This window comes from Calonectris borealis, chromosome 2, assembly GCF_964195595.1.
Source record: "Calonectris borealis chromosome 2, bCalBor7.hap1.2, whole genome shotgun sequence".
Lineage (NCBI taxonomy): Eukaryota > Metazoa > Chordata > Aves > Procellariiformes > Procellariidae > Calonectris > Calonectris borealis.
Window position 1 is genome coordinate 79,356,254 of NC_134313.1, and position 16,960 is coordinate 79,373,213.

Sequence of the window (16,960 nt, forward strand, 5' to 3'; positions counted from 1 at the left end):
TATGCAAGTAGTTCCCCCAGCACCAGTCTTGTCAATGCCAAAGAACCTGTATGATGAGCTGTTTGGTGACAAGTTTGTTGCAGAACCTCAACAGCAGTCCATGTCCAGTCTCAGTTCTTAGTTAAAACTGATGTGCTTGGGCAATCCAGGTGTATTTCAGATCCTTCTGATACCTGTTAGGCAGAGTGGTCCAGGCTCTCTATAAAGACTTTTCCGGTGGCCCAACCTAAAGCCTTAGCCATCCAGGAGCCCTTTGTCCTGATCAATTTTTTCCCCTTTCTAGGCTTGTCAGTGGTAGATCAAACTGTAAACAATGGGCTCCCTTTAAGAGCAGTGACTAGCTGTATGACATTCTACTAGAAGGATCAACAGATACTAAATGAAGAGCACTTGAAAGGGTAGGAACTTGCAGGAGGCTGAACTCCCCAGGCTGACTTGAATTTATTCAGTTTTATCATAATTGGAGCTAGCTTTCCCCTAAGTGGAATGGTTTGTTCTTGAACTACCTGGTGGGTTTGAATTCATATCGGCTCTTCCCAGGGAAAATATCTGCGTACAGACTCCTCTCTTGCAGATGACAATCTCAGTAGATTTCAGATCTTTCTGGGTGATCATCATTACTGCTCTTTTTCAGTCCAACTTAAAGGAGCACAAGCCTAAGTTAATTTAAGGCTTTCTAGCCAGCTGCTGCTTCCGATATTCCCAGTGTGTGTGGGGAAAAACCAAAAAAGAATCAGAATATAGTCGTCCAGCATAGGCCTTTTTCTTGTCCATGTTCTGTAGTAGCAAGTCCCACAGAATAATACGGGGTGGATTCAAATCACTCTTATCAGCATCTTCATTCAAGCTTCCAAATACAACATCTGGAGTGTAGTGGGAGTTGAAAGCTATCTTCTGTCATCAGCTGAGTCCTGAAGGTAATTCTTACAGCTACAGAAGTTACCTTAACACTGTTTTGTCCCCAGTCTCTCTCACCCATCCTCTTTCAAGAATGGCTCAGGAGAGGTTGATAGACAGTTCAGTAGATTTTGTTAGAGCAAGCAGATTCCCATCAGCTTGGAAGGAGGGGTTTTCCTAGTAGGAAAATGATCCATTTTGGATCTGTACAACTTGTATGCAAGGTCAGGTTTGGTGTTGTGACTTCAGCCAAGCTGACTGAAAATCACGATTGATTTCTTAATATTTGGGGCCATGGGGACATGAGTCTAGCTGTAAAATATGGTTATGGACAGGATAGCTCCCTCTTAAGGGTCAGTTGTCAGTATGTGCTTTGAATAGCTTTAGTATGGCCTTTGGCCATAGCCTGTCTCTAGAGAAGAGTGTGTCATCTTAAGCGAGCTAACTAAAGAAGTCTGTAAGGAGTGATATTTTCATAGAATCATAGAACCATTTAGGTTGGAAAAGACCTTTAAGGTCATCCGAATCCAACCGTTAACTTAACACTGCCAAGTCCACCACTAAACCATGTCCCTAAGCACTACATCTACATGTCTTTTAAATACCTTCAGGGATGGTGACTCCACCACTTCCCGGGGCAGCCTGTTCCAATGCTTGACAACCCTTTCAGTGAAGAAATTTTTCCTAATATCCAGTCTAAACCTCCCCTGGTGCAACTTGAGGCCATTTCTTCTTGTCCTATCGCTTGTCCTATTGCTTAGCCTCCTTTTCTTCAGGCTAAACAACCCCAGTTCCCTCAGTTGTTCCTCATAAGACTTGTTCTCTAGACCCTTCACCAGCTTCGTTGCTTTTGTTTCGACATGAAGTTTCAAGTTAGTGACCATTTTCCCAGTTTTATTCTGTTTCTTGATGGACCACCGGAAACCTTAGCAGATGTTTGGCAACAAGCTCTTGCTCATTGATTCGTGTTCTTTGAAATAGTGGACTATCCGTTACTACCCTGTCCATGGTCTCTATATTAAGGTGCAATTTCACACTCTACCTTGTCTAGCCTAACTATCTGTGGGCTGTCTCCTGTCAGCTGCCCTTTTTCTTCCTTTTCAGTCTGTATATTCCTGACTCTTGCCTTAGATCAGATCTAGCGATCCTGCAGTCAGAAGGTGAGTCAGATGAACCCTCTGGTTTGACTGAAAACAAACGCATCAACACTTCTGTCATGTCAAGAAGTTGATCCAGCTTGTGGCTGCGTGATGGGCAGATCAGAAGCAAGAGAAGCAGCAGGCGTTCACGTTTGGGGGCAGATGGAGAGAGTGGTATTGTACCATTTGACAGCCATAAGTTATAATGATCTGGATGTGACAAAGATGCATCCTTAGGTTAATATGTATGTCTGTGGGTCAGCTTTTTGGCTTACATGTTGGCCTGTTGCATGGTTCAGATACGAATGTGTGCTCAGACTGCGTCTTTAATCAGCAGCGTAGCCACATTTGGGAGGCAGACAAGGTCATATGAAATGAGGAATGGAAGTCTGGTTCTGCTGTGATGTGCCCTTCCAGTATAACTAAGACTTTTGAAACCTTTCTTCAGTTCCTAGAGTTGCAGATTGGTAACAGGTTCCTCCTTATTGGTGCCAGACATGTGGTAGTAGGTGCATACCATGCAGGTGATGAGGGAAAGGGACTGTCATGTCTACAGGCCAGAGTTCAGAGTTTGAGGAAGCCTTGGCAGGGTTTTGTTATTGCATGTCTGGAGTTGTCATTTACAAGTGATAATCTTCAAAACAACAAAAGTCTGGGCCATATATAAAGCGATCTTTCCATCTCTGTGCTTGAAAGCTGTTTGGTCTCTTCCCAGTGTACAGTTCAACTGATCTAACTGCTGACAGGTCTGTATGTTAGGTTTGGGTTGCCCCTGGTTGACCAAGGTAGTCCTGGGAGCTCTGGGGGCTGTCAAAGGGAATGTTAAATTTGCCTGCTAGATCTGCTGACACAGAAAGCAGAAATGTGCTGTCTGAAACAGTCCTTCCTTTGCTTCACATCTTGAATGGTGGGTGGCTGTTACTAGAATGCATGCTGTCTCTTAAGAGGTATCAGCAATATCAGCTTTTCCTACACAGAATATTTGTCTGGGTTACAGTTTTAGATTTAGAATCCAAAATCTGCTCAAGCAGATTCTTCTCAGGTGCTCCTTAGCCTGCTTTTAGATTATATTGCCCTTTTAATACCAGGGGGATATTTCATAAGTTCAATTAAGGCCTATTGAACAGTTATTTTGATGGTCCTTCACAGTCTTGATGTTTTTTCCTGCTCTGGTACTCACTTGTTCATGTGGAGCTTGGCTGGAGATATTTGATTTTAGTGAATCTTATGTCAGCAATTTGAGCCTTTTAAGAGTGATCTTAAGACTTATTTGCACTGTAGTTCTGCTGTAATGACAGCTAGAAAGTGTCCCTGTGAACTGAGGGCTTGCAGTGTATAAAAAGAGGAGCTTCTAAGCTCTTATCATAAAATAAACTAGGTATGTAAATAGCTTATTCCTGGTTTTACTATATGATAATATTAAGGGAAAAACCTTAAAGGGGCATTTTTCATAGGAGAGCTGTCTAATTTTATTAACCAGTTAACTGTGAGTTTTCCACGTTTTCCAAACAAGCATCTTTGAAGAATTGTGGGAGCGTCTCATATATCTGTAGAAATTCTGGCCTTGTCCAAAAAAAGAAACCCAAAAGCATGTAATTTCCTCATACAGGTTTTTTGTTCCTAAGCATTTTCAGTGTTGAAAACGGATATAAGCACAACTTTTAACTGTTTATTTTAAAAAATAAGCAAGTATCAGTCACCCAGGCTGATAAAAATACCATCCTTTAATGATTCATTTTCATTCTGGTACATGAAGGCATGACTATTGATTTGCTTCTGGGAAAGTACTCCAAGAAGCTTCATTCTTGACAAGCTCCTTCTCCATAAGAGCTTGTGTTATTCAGTCCATGTTCATTTTCTGGTTCTAAGACCACAGCTGGTAGCAGTTGTGAAATTTATAGGTTATTCTGGAGTAAAAGCTCAAATCTTTCTGAAGGCATTCTCAAATGAAACTTTTTAGCTGCAAGATTTCCTTCTCTGTCCCAGTGCTGAGGAGACCCAGTATGTGTATGTTTGAGTCCCATATTGGCATTGCTGTCTTGGGAACTGCAGCTTTAGGGCCACAGCTGCTTCTCTGCAGTATTGGTCATTCCTGTCTACATTCTGTCTCCTCTGGCTTAACTTCCTTTTTGAGATTGAGAAACCAGAGCTGCATCAAGTATTTAAAATGCTGTTACGTCATGGGAGTGTACATTGACAAAATACTATCCTCTGTTTTATTTGTTCCTTTCTTAGTGTGCTCTACTTAGCAATTGAACTGTGGTTTTCAAAGAATTACCTATTATAACCCAGATTTTTAGATGCTGGGTGGTGACAATCACGCCTTTAATTCTACATGTAAAATTCAAGATTTTATTTTCCAACATGCATCATTGTATCTACATTAATAAATAGAATGGTGGATGACATTCATTCTGTCCATGAGGCCCTTCTGCAACTCTTGGACTTGTAACTTAGATGATATTATTTGGTTCAATGTTTGCTTAAAACGCTGGACTGCCTTTTTCAGTAGTAACACATTGACATGTCTTTAAAGTTGGAAGATAAACATGGAACATGTGGTATCTGGTCTTGCATGAAATAGTAATCCCTAAGCCAGTAGGAGAATTACTGTTCCTTTTTAAAGTGTTACCATGAAGTGACCTAATAAAGGTAGTCTGAATACATTTAGGCTATGTATGTCTTCCCTTCCCATTATACACTTAAACAAAAAGAAAATTCCAGTACAGGTACGATGTACCTTTATGATGTGAAATACAAAATAAGCTTTATTGTAACCATTGAAGATTTTCAAAACTAAAATAACTTTTCCTTCTCCAAGATGGTAACTTTTCACAGCCCATTTTTGTATAATAGTCAGTCCTTCATGTATCTTGAGCATGGAGTTTATAGTTAGTGTTTCAGCCACTAGTCCCTGATGAAAGGAAAGCTTGAAAGTTTAGCTCTCAAACAAGGACACAGCTCCTGCTCAAGAAGTGCAATTCAAATAGCTGAATGTTGGGAAGGTATGTTGGAAAAATACTACTTTATACTTGTTGATAACTGGTCACTGTTCAGAAGGACCAGGTAGGCTTTTTCTCTGAACCACTTGCTGTTACGAATTTTCTTAAATTCTAACTTATTCTGATTTTGGAGCCAGTCTGTTTCTTGTTTCCACTACCTCACGATCCATGGTACTTCCTTTATAATTGTGGGGATCTTACACCTTTTAAGTTGTCTTGTAAATCTGTAAGCAAGGACTAGCGAAGGTTTCTGTCTTCAGCGTGAAGGTCAGCTGGGGGGCTGGGGTATTAATGTCTTTAGTGCATCCCATAACTGTTGTAATCCAGATTCTGTGGAAAAAATATTTTCTGTGTGGAGAAGTGCAAGAACCTGTAAATTACTTTTGTCAAGTACACTGGTATCTGCATGTACATTCTTGATAATTAAGGTGCACTCCATTTAGAAATACAGAGTAAAAATCTTACCTATGTGTCAGTGCTTGCATGTTAGTATGGTAGAAGATAAGTAATATACTAATTCAAAAATTGTGATGCTTCAGTGGATTAAATGGTGCGCTAAGGAAATGAAAGTTCAAAAGGATTCTTCGGTTAGGGATATCTTAGACTGACTTTTAGCATAATTTGATTGCTTGTTGAAATGCTTGCAAATATGTAACCAACTGTCTTTGTTTAATACTTAATTGAAAAATTTTTTTAGCACATTAGGTAGAATCATCAAAGTGACCCAAGAAGTGATTGACTACAGGGCCTGGATTAAAAAGAAGTGGGGGAGCAAAATTAATTTATCACCTGAACTTGGTAGGTATAGCAGGAATCTTTGAAACCAACTTAAAACTTTTTCTGGAATTTGATGTAATTCAAAATACTCATGCCTTGAAATTAATCACTTTTCAGATATGTAGGAAAAAATAAAAGGAATTTGTAACTTTCTAACCCAAGACTAGTTTTTTCCGAGCCTGTTTTTCAGTTAGCTTGTTAAACTGCAGCTCTTCTTAGACTTTAAGGCCCATGTGTTTGTATTCTGTGCTCTTAAATGATCCTTATGTTTTCTGTTAACAGATAATAGGTTGAAAATAAGAGACCAGATAGCTCCGTGCAATGGAGAACAGCAACAGAACAGAGACTCTGAACCATCTTACAACCAACGCTTGGCTTTGTCATTGGCTAGTACACAACAGTTATCCTCTGGCTCATCTGCCTCTTCTGTATCATCACTCTCCGGCAGTGACATTGTAAGCTTTTTCTTTTAATGGGTTAAACTAATAAGAAACAGAGTTTATCATACTCTTCAAAGCCTCAACTGGTACAACAGCAGTTAATGTGATACTATCCCTAAGCTGCTACAGCAAATTAATAGCTTCCTCTGGTCAGAAAAATTACTGAAATCAAATATTTTTTCATTAAATTAAATGGCTCTTAATTCCATCCTAAATCTTCAGTACTCTTTGTGGTAGTACTTAGATGTAATAAAATATAAAAACCCAAGTTAACGGTAGCTAATTAAGTAGAAGAGTAGAAATATATCTTCATAAATCTTCCCATCAAGCAGAATCTCCCATTGTCAAATTCTGGTCCTTTTTCCCCATACCCCAAATTGAACATGAACATCATATCGTGCTGTGAAGGTGAATAATATTCCTTACTATTTTCAGCCAAGCAGTCAGTTCATGTTTTAATGGTAATGGGGCCTTCATATGTAAAGTCTTGCAGTCAGCTTCTTTGTTTGAAAGTGCAATTTGATAGTAGTTGCTGGGCTTTATTGTAACTTCCTGGAAGAGGAGACTGTATTCTCTTCAGGTATGTTCCCAGACTCTTAAGATTCCATAAGGTGTTCTTGTTTTGGTGTGGAGTTAAATCAACGTGGAATTGGGCAGTGCAGATTATAAAGCACAAAATCGCATTGCATGGCATGAGATACTCATAAACCTACCGAAGCATTTTGCGCTAGGTAGAGGTATTGACTGGAACAAGGTGTAATATCCAGTTAACTACAATAGTGTATAACTGGATGATGCCAAAAGAGATCCAAGTACCTGTTTCTTGACTGCTTTCAAAAACTAGTCAAATATGGAATTAAAAGTTGGGAATTGTATTCAATAAAAATTTAGTAACTTTTGAGGGACAAACGCCTTCTTCATATGTTCTGGTTAATTTCTGTAATTCCTTTACACTACTGAATTTTGTGTTGAATTGTCTTTTCACTCCACCTCCAGTAAATATGGTAAATGCTTTAGTTGCACTATCTGGCTACTGGAAAAAGAACAGCATGATGCTTGCCAGTGATACTACTAGCCATGCTCCTGGTCTGAGTATGTCGGTGAAAAAGATTTTGCTGTAATAAGTTTTATGAGAAAATGCAAATATTTGCTTAATATTGTGCACTCCCAAGGTAATGGGTGGTGAGTGGTTATGACCTCCCCTTAGTCCCTTTTTGCCTGATGTTGAAGATGAAACTTCATTGCCTGATGGCAGAGAAATTAATGAAGAGTGAAAAGGAAGGTCTCAACAAGAAAGACCTGCAATCAGTTTGGGCATCCACAAAGTAAATGGAAATGCTACCCTTTTTAACAAAATAAAAAGCCTTATGCCCATGTGCTTGTGACAGACCCTAATTTAAGCCCTGGTAATTTACTGGTATTATGTCCTTAGTGGACTGCCAGCACGTTTTCTTAACTTGGAATGGAATGGCAGGTTTCTGACAAATAACTGATGCGTTCATCCTACTCATGCTTCGATACGTGAGGATGAGCAAGTTCTGGTTGAGCAGTCCTGAGCTGCACTTGATTCAGGAAGAGAAGCCTGTTCTGCCGGAGTCAAAAAGGCTATCCATGGCATCATCTGGTGTAATACTATGCCCAGGTTCCAGCAAAAGAACATCTAGCATGTCTTGACTAGTATTTGTGCCAAAACTTCTGGTGCGCTGCAAATAGGTATGATGCAGTGAACTTTGGTACCAGCTTCAGAGCAAGGGAATATGAATATGGTGCATCTCATCACTGTAGAGTTATATGTAGTGTTAGCTCTGATCTTGTGGAAGGATTGTTCTTCAGGAATGATTCTGTATTCATTTAAAGTTAAATCTTCTGAACTTCTTTGATACTGAAGGCTGAAAGCAAGGTACAGATAATAAAGAAAATGCAGGAGGCAGGGAGATCCCAGATTGACAGTTTGCTGATCTCTTCCCCATAATTAACGTTTTATTTTAATAGCAAAATATTCATCCCTGTGATGTCACTGTTAACCTTAAGCACAAGGTCTGCGTTAAGACACTGTTTCTGGAGATGTGTTTTGCATGACTGCGGAGTATCTTTTGCTGTGTATCAACTAGATAGATATCTATCTATCAGCTAGCTAGCTAGATATCAAGATCCTAGCTGTCAAATTAGAGGGACTTGATAGTGTATTTGCTTTTCAATTTACTACTAAAGTTTCACTGGTAATAGTGATCAACTGCATCTTGACCTTTCTGAGATCTGCCTAGCAATATAATATAAGTCAACTTAAGTATGTTGAGGAAGAGGAAATAGGCTTGGCAACTTGTGACTTTACTTGATCATATTGCCCCTCTCTGAACTTCACCTTCTGCTGAGGTTCAATATTCCAGCCATCCACTCTAGTCCAGAGGTAGCTATATTCTGAAGTCATCACTGTACATCGACCATAAGTCTGGAGGCCTTGCATATATTCGTCAATATATCCTGGAAGCAATATTGGCAGTATATATTAAGTATGCAAGCATTATCAAAGCAGTGCAGTATTTCTCATAGGGATCCTAGAATTTTTATTAAACCCTATAGTTTAATAGTTGGTTGTAACAGTACTTAGTTTGGTTGTAATACAGTATGCTGTATGGTTTTTAAAGATTTGCTTCCTTGAAGTTCTGGCAGCATTACAGATTTTGCCTTATATTCCATAAATATGGCTAGCAACTGAATAGACAAGGCTTCTGGTGTCTTGGACTCATGGGCACTTCAGAGATAGCAATGGTTATAGATTTGTTCCAGCAGCAGGAGAACAGGTGTCAGAATAGAACAATAAAAAGGAGCAGGTTTTCCTGGAGACCGGATTGGCATAAACATTTAGAAGTCAATCTCTCAACTTTTGTACATACTCAGACAAATGGAAGTGTAGGGATATCAGAGCTTCAGGTTACTACCCTGAGTTCTTTCCATTCCTGCTACTGCTTTTCTTCCTTTGGGAACCATACTGATGGTAACCTTTTGAAGATGAGAACTTGTGTACCACTGAGGAACAAGAGAACTGCCTTCATGGGCAGCCTTCTCTTTCCCTGTGTATTTTAGATGCATATGCTTTTCCTCAGTACACCGCCTCAAATTCAGGAGGATGATTGCTTTCATCTCTGCACATCCAGGACTAGCTTGCAGGGGAACACACTTCTGGGCTACTGTCTACACAGCCCAAAATTAAGAACTGGATCTAGTGAGACTAAATCATAATTTTTACAAGAAGTATCCTTTTATGGATTTTCCAAGACAGCAAAGCTATTTACAAAATGCCTTATGCTTGCACTATCTGGCTGATGAAATTCTACTTGTGCTGTCTTTCCTAAGTATCCTAGCAAACTGTGAAATCTTAGTCACAAAAGAAAGCTTTTGTAAGGACCAGTAAATTTTGGATCAAAGACTGTGTAGAAGAGAAATCTGTCTTCTGGTATCACTATTACTATTAGTGAGATAGCTGTTCAGTTTATGGGTTTGTCTTACTGTACGTGTCCATACAGAGCTCTGACTCTCTCACTGGCACTTCTAACGTACTTCCTTGCAAAATACTCAGTACTAAAGTTCCCGCCGTGTTACCTCAGCTCTGTGAAGAACATAAATATTAGTGATCAGGAGCAAACTGAGGAACACATGGAAAAAAACCTATGGATACAAGGAATCTGATCATCAGAACATACTTGGCTCCGCATACATTTTTCTGGATTCTGTTAATTATCAAACTGATCTATGTAGTAAGTCTTTTTTCAATGAATTATTCTGCTCTGCAGGTATTTAAAATACCATATGCTGCCCTGACAAAAAGGCAGTATGTATTCTTCACTTACTCATGCAAACAGGTAAGTTGCAAAATACTATGCATTCCCACGTTAACCAACAGATGCCAAAGTGAATAATGGAAGATGCTTCATAAAGATCTTTGCCATCAAGGACAGTGCAAGGTGTGTGAGTTTTTATCTATGGGAGCAAGAGTCAAACTGTTCCACAATAGAAAATAAGCCTCTGGCATTTGGAAATCTCACTTTAACCTTCATACTGAGTTAAGTGATTGTTACGAGAATCTGAAAGCAGATGAAATGAGCTATGTTTGCCCCCAGCTCTCTGCTTGTTCTGACTAGTTGCAGACGTCAGTCTGAGAACCTAAGCAGTGACCAAATTCCTCTTGAAAATGCCTTTTTTTCCTGGGTGCTTTTTGTTCTGGACCTGCGCGCTGTAACTGGTGACCAGGATTTCTTGTTACTTAAGCATTGTGGAAAGCTGCTTTTTGTTAGCTCAGGAAGTCCTAGAGTAGTGCTGGAGAATATCTGCTTCCTGATCAACAGTCTCTGCCAAGTAAAAAATAATCCTAGGTATGTTTTTGCACTGTCATTTTGGTCTGGTATAATTCCTGGTGCTAAGTATGCTCTGCAGTTTTGATGCTGTTATGCCAAATAAAGCACAGCATTTTATGTGACAGTGATACCTGCATATCAGTTACAGATGTAATGGCTCATAAAAAGTTTTAAAGCTCTTTTCTGTTACCTAATGGATATATAATCTCATATCCAGTCCAGCACAGAATCTCAGTTGTCTGTTAGAAGTTTGGATCTAAGAAATTTTATACGCCTTATCTCAGTGTTTCTGGTGATAACGCTCTTTGGGCTTCTACGACAAGATTATTTTGTGAAGAGTTCTGGCTTCTCAAGACCATGGAGTCATGTCAAGGTAGTTGAAGTTTCAGTGAACAAGGTACCTGTGTAGTCTAGTTTGAGGGATAACACAATCCTTGCCTTTTTAGCATTTACAATATGTTCTTTCAGACTGTTCTTGAAATTTTAGCTGTAGCCATTGCTACAGGCTTTATAACAACCTGAATGTCGTCAGAATGTGCTTGATCTGCCCCCCGTTGTGCCCCCATCAGCTAGAGGATACACTCAGCAGTACCTTAAGTAGTGTTTTGTGGAATGGGTCTTTTCACTGTGTTCAAGTATTATGTATTCAGTACTTTGATCAGATGCTTACATTGTGAGAGTAGTATATAAATATGACTGATGAGATTAATACTCGTTATTCCTATCATTCTACTGAATGCGTACAAGATCGATGCTGACTTTGGAACTGTTACTTGCTCTGGAGTAATTGTGGCTTAGGACTTACACTCAACATGCTTAATGAAGTTATCATCATCTCCCCTTCCTTCCTATTAGTCAAAGACTGTGAATTTCAGCTTATTAGCAGGAACTGTTGTACTTCCCTGTTCACAGATAGAGGTGATAGAGTATGACATATCTTGTCCTGATAAATGTTGGTTTTTTTAAGTGATTAAATTTGCAAGTGTAAGGCATGTGCTTATCTGCAGTAGAGGGACAGATACTTCAGAATAGTTACTGTAACTTCTTCTTGTAGTCTTGTTAAATCTGTCTTAATGACTATGATTAATTTGTACAGTTCCAGCTGAAATTGTGTGTGTAGGGAGAAGGGGGCAGAAGGGGGTGGCCTAACAAAATTCTTGGTCTGAGAGCAAGAGCTATGCAGATTTTCTCCCTTCTTTTTACATGCCTGAATATCCTCATCCTAACCAAAGTAACAATTCAAATATGTGTATGGATAGTTGATCATCTTTTCGTAGGAGAATGCAGATTCTATCTTACTCTTTTCCCCTTCCTGAACAAATAAAGGCAAGTGCTCTAAAAAGTAGGCCTCTTAATCTTTAGTCTTTAAAGAGAGATATAAGTGCTGACTTGCAGCCAGCTTATCTCCAAATAAAGCAGACACAGACACAGACAACCTGATGTTACTAGGGAAAAGCATTTGATTGACATTTGATTTGGGGCATTTAAGAGTTTAAGCCCCAAATCCTTTAAAACTCAACTCTTTTCTCCTGTTCCTGCTGTGCAGATTACTGACAGTTTCTGTGTACCAGAGGGGAACAAATTTTTCCAGTGCTGCTTTTGCCTATTTATCCTCTTTCACCATATAGTCCCACATTTGTTTTTGGTTTTTTAACCCATATCTCTGACCATGTGCTGTTTTATATCGTCTCATGCTGTCCTTCAGTTCTTCTGTCTCAGTTGCTTGAGCAGTCTTTTATCTGTATTCCCATGAAGTAAGAGTAAATTTCTGCAAAGCTGCAGGAGGCACAATTTTGAACACAAAATTATAAAGTAATTTTATTTAATAACAAGTTATTCTAAGCAGCAAAGGGTACAGAGGGAATGTGTAAATCAGCAAGTAAAATTGGATTTTACTGCTATGATGTCAGTGAAGAAAGGAGAGAAGCACACGATTTTGTAAAAGTCAAGCTCAGACTACTCTCTGATGCCAAAGGCTAGTCGTATTCTTGCCATATCTTAACATTCCCTCCCCTGAAAAAAGAGGTACCTAAGCCATTTTAGGATGGTATATGTTCAGCTTGCATTGAGTCCTATAATTTAGTGCTTAACTTGAAAAACACTAACTTGAAATATTACTGTACTCTTAACAATACAGACCAGTTGAAAGTCTGTGAAATGAAAGTATTAAGGGTAACAAAGGAAATTTGAAATGACACACTTCTGGGACCTTTTCTTGTTTAAGATGGCTTATCTGAAATACTGTGAGTATTGATAAAACAAGGAATAAGCCCAGAGTCAGGCCTGGCAGGATGTAATGAAGTGAGGTTAAAGGGGTACTGTGCTTGTATTTAACCTAGGTAGTTACTAATTAGATTACATTTTTAGTTGTCCTTCTGTAAAACAAATGCTAATGCTTTTGGAGGATGCATATTTTTCAGTTTATTTGTTTACCCTATATCTCTTCTTTCACTTTTTCCCCTCCTGTAAGCACAATGACCAAGATCCTTTCCTCTTGTAATGCGATTGACCTAAAGGCAGAAAAATCAACTAATTGCATCTTACTTGACTGTTTTGTATTGTTACTGTTACAGGCTGGCAAATGGAAATAGTGCAACTGTATTGATGCAAATTCTCTACCGTGTGATCTCCCATAGAAGTAGAAATTTTGCTCATCTCAATTCTACTTTATTTAGACCATAGTTAAAGTTGTGGCTCCACCTACCAAAAAGGGAAGTGGCACAAGCTGATGTGGAAGAAGTGAGATGAGGGGGTGTAATCCATTAAATCCCCTTGGAAGCGTGTTGATGTATCAAGCAGAGTTAAGTACGCTGGGGCTAAAACCATTCAAGTGAAAGCATGCATTGAAGTTCTACTCGTGCACGTGGCCCCAAACTATGAAATGTCTGAAGTTTTCTGGAGTTGCTTTATGTTCCAAGGAGTGTGGTTTTACACTTTTACTAAGCCAGTCCAGTAGTTGGATGTTCTTGCTAGGGGTGTTTCTGATCACTAGCTGCTCCTGCTTTTCTGTACTGGTGTTCACCTAATCCTGTGGTGAGTTGATTCAGAAGGCGAAAAAGGGGATTACTGTTTCTGTGGTTCACCTCCGTGAATTGGCTCATAATAATGTCAAATGCTAATGCAGGTATAATGGAGAAGGCCAGAATGGGAGAAGAAGCAAAAGGATTAAGACTGGCAGCAGTTATCTGTTAGATCACTTTAATTGTAAGAAAGGAGAGGAGCATATGAAAAAATCTGTGTAGTGTAAAGTGTTAACTATAAACACCAATTTTCTCACTATTTTCAGTTCTTTGCTTTCAAAGATGGAACACAAATTTTACTGAAGTGGTCATTGTTGTCTCACAGCTTCCAGCTCCTGAATGTTGTGGGAAAGAGGAGAAAAATTGCTTAATTAGTGGGAGAAGTTTGGAGAATGGAAACAATAAGAACCTTTTTGCCAAGACCTCTGTAGTTCATTCTTAGGGGGTGGGGAGTGCGGTGCAAGAACCCAAATCTGTCATGTTAGCAAGAAACTTGCATTCTATTGTTTAAGTTTTGATTTCTGAATACTGACTTCTAGGATAGTTAAACTCTTTTGCCACTGAGCCAAAACTTAAACAGACTGGAATCATGAATTAATCTTCTTAGGTCACTCCAGCTTTTTAAAAAAATATTGTCTTGGAAGTTGAAAGCTCTAAAATGGTAGCTATTGTCAGTCAATTGAAACTTCTCAACTGACTACATTATGAAACAAAGCAGAAGGCAATGCTTTTTCATGCATTTAGAATCATGGAAAGGAAGCTGATGAGTATAACTGAGTGCACATGAAATTTGTGGAAACTGAACTATTGTCTTAATGGATGAATGTACCAGTACAGTTTACCTTGTATCTTAAGCCTTGAGTTATTAATGGAATTGAAATAAGCTCTTACAGCCAGATGTAGTTAGTAATGGGTTTCTGGCGAGTAAATAGTCTCTTGCTGACGAGGTCCTGGGACTTTTTATAATGGGAGATGCGTTTTGCAGAACAGTAAAGGATTTTTTGTTCTCTTCTGATGTCAGGAAGAGAAGTTTGGATTGTAAGATTGCTTCAGCTCTTCATCTTTCATATGACTGCAGTGTTTCACTGTTTCTGTCTAGACAGAAGGCTAGGGGATCCCATTTCTCAAGCAAAACTTGCAGTTAAGTGAGAGTTCGTCAGTAATACTTGAGTTTCTAGATTTCTTCCATACTTTATCTTCTTTCCAAATTAAGGTAAATTAAAGAGTCCTCAGTAATCAAGGCTATGAAGAGTAGAAATCTTCCTTCCAGGTACTAAGTTCTTACTCAGGAAGTTGAAACTGGTTTAAAGAGTATGTTTTAAAATGGAAACTTCCCAGTAGGATAAACCTGTATCTGGCAGTCTCTCTTTGTTTTCAAAAGCATCTCTTTAGAAGGTGTTTTCCTTGCAGGATGAGGGACTCTGTATGACTGGCATTCACAGTAGTAGTATTCAAGAGATCAGGAACTTATCTTGGCTCTTAGTGCAGCCATTGTAGCTTTATCCCTAGATTATTTGCTAAGATCAGTTGAGGGATCTTACCCCTTTATTTTACATTCATCTTCTTACAATGTGACCTCTGTAGCCCTTACTCTAGTAAGGGTCAGAGCTTTTGTCTTCCAGACATGGATCTAAAGTGTCAGAGTATTACCTGTATGCATTTACGTACTTGTAGGTCTTCTGAGCTTCTGTAATGCTTCAAGTTTGCACATTTCACTTAAGAATCCTGTCCAGAAGACCAAGTAAGACTTAATCCCTCAGTATAGGCAGTGCTTGTGGAAAATCAGTTTTGTTCATATTAGGCTCCGTTTTCTGATCACTGAGGTTAATCTTTCAGTTTGAGCAAGAAAGCTAATGCTCTTCCTCACAAAAGCATTTTGATGCTGATGAGTCACATATCAACTCCACACAGTAATCCTGTTAGCAATCCAGGATCACCTCAGAAGAGAGATACAATCTACTTGTATGAGATGTGTATTGGTAAATAACATTGAGGCAGAAAAACATGCCTATTACAAAATTAAAATAAAGCAACACAAGCTTCCTTGTGATGAAACTTATCTAAAACCATATGACTTCCTTTTCTCTTCCATCTGCTGCTGCTTCCATGCTGGAGTTAACTTTTTGTTGCACAGAAATCCTTAGAAATCTTATAAATGGGAAGCGTCCCATCTGAGTTAGGTATGTGAATCTTCAGGTGGTCTAATTGTATCTGAGCAGAAGAGAAAGGGGAGATTCTTTGACTGGAGAGACTAAAACTATTCTTTGGTCGGGTTTGTGAAGGTTGCATCGCAGAAGATGACGCATTGGTTTGGATAGACAGTAAGAAGCCCTTTTCCCTCCCATCTGTCTGCTCATGGTTACTTGTGTGCATGCTCAGAAGTCTTCTGTTCAAACATGACTACCCCCTCTTTTTTTCCCTCTTTTTATAAGCTTTTTAATAATTCCATGACCAATAGTGTCTAAAGAAACTTCAGGTTAGAAATCCACGTTCTTGCCCCTGTACCTCACTCTACCACCTACTTAGTTAAGAACTTACCAGCCTCATCTTTGTAGAGATGGTAGCCTGGTCCCGTGGCTGATATTGTAGGATTGGGCAAAGAAGAAAAATGCCATCTCATCTAGGCAGGTGGCTTTGCATGTGCATACAACTAAACTTAATTTTTTGATCAGTGCTATGGTATGTAGTTGCCCATTGTGAACATATTTATTAAATGGTAAACATCTGATCTCATAAATAAGACTTAAGTTTCTACACAGATTCTTGTTAACGGTATGATCTGTCTAGTGAATTCATGATGCAAATATCTGAAACTGCTTCACAAAGGCATACTATAACTTTTACTACTAGTTGACCTAGTAGGAGGGCAGCTCCTTTCTTTCTAGAACTCATTTTTTAGTAAGCACAACTTTATATGGACCAATAAAGGAGTGATTGTTCTAATAGCTGACAGTTTTATTGAGGACTGTTTCTACTGTGGGTATTCGCTTCAGCGGGGATGCAAGTTTTGCTTTCCAGTAGTTCATTGCTTAGGCTGCTCAGTATTCACACAGTCAGTCTCTCCTAAATGACCTTCTCCTTTCCCCAAAAAAGCTTTAAAATATTTTCTTCTTTCTGTTCTTGAAAATATTTTCCTAGACAGCCTATTCTCTAACCGAAGAATCTAATTTGGAAAGCAAGGCCATGTGAGGGCAAGTAGTGCTGGAGGTCTATTTAAAATTTGTTTGGTTTAAGTGAAGAGTTTTTGCTTCCAGGCAATTAATCCTTAGAGAAAGAGCAATAGAATATTTCAGCAATTACTGTTAAAGATCCTTGATGAGCTGAGCCAATAAT

The 16,960-nt window shown here is 39.0% G+C and overlaps 1 protein-coding gene across 7 annotated transcripts in view; it reads left to right on the forward strand.

Moving 5' to 3' along the window:
* Window positions 1-16,960, forward strand: part of TENT4A (terminal nucleotidyltransferase 4A) — a 62,358-nt gene that overhangs the window by 30,465 nt on the left and 14,933 nt on the right. For 5 of the 7 annotated variants that reach the window (XM_075142427.1, XM_075142423.1, XM_075142425.1 and 2 more), the window contains exons 9-10: window positions 5,736-5,836; window positions 6,098-6,270. In XM_075142427.1, coding sequence (XP_074998528.1) covers window positions 5,736-5,836; window positions 6,098-6,270 — 274 coding nt within the window. Of the gene's footprint in view, window positions 1-5,735; window positions 5,837-6,097; window positions 6,271-7,781; window positions 7,969-9,339; window positions 10,100-16,960 lie in introns of those variants that run through there. The other 2 variants (XR_012672433.1, XM_075142426.1) reach the window with 2 other exon arrangements.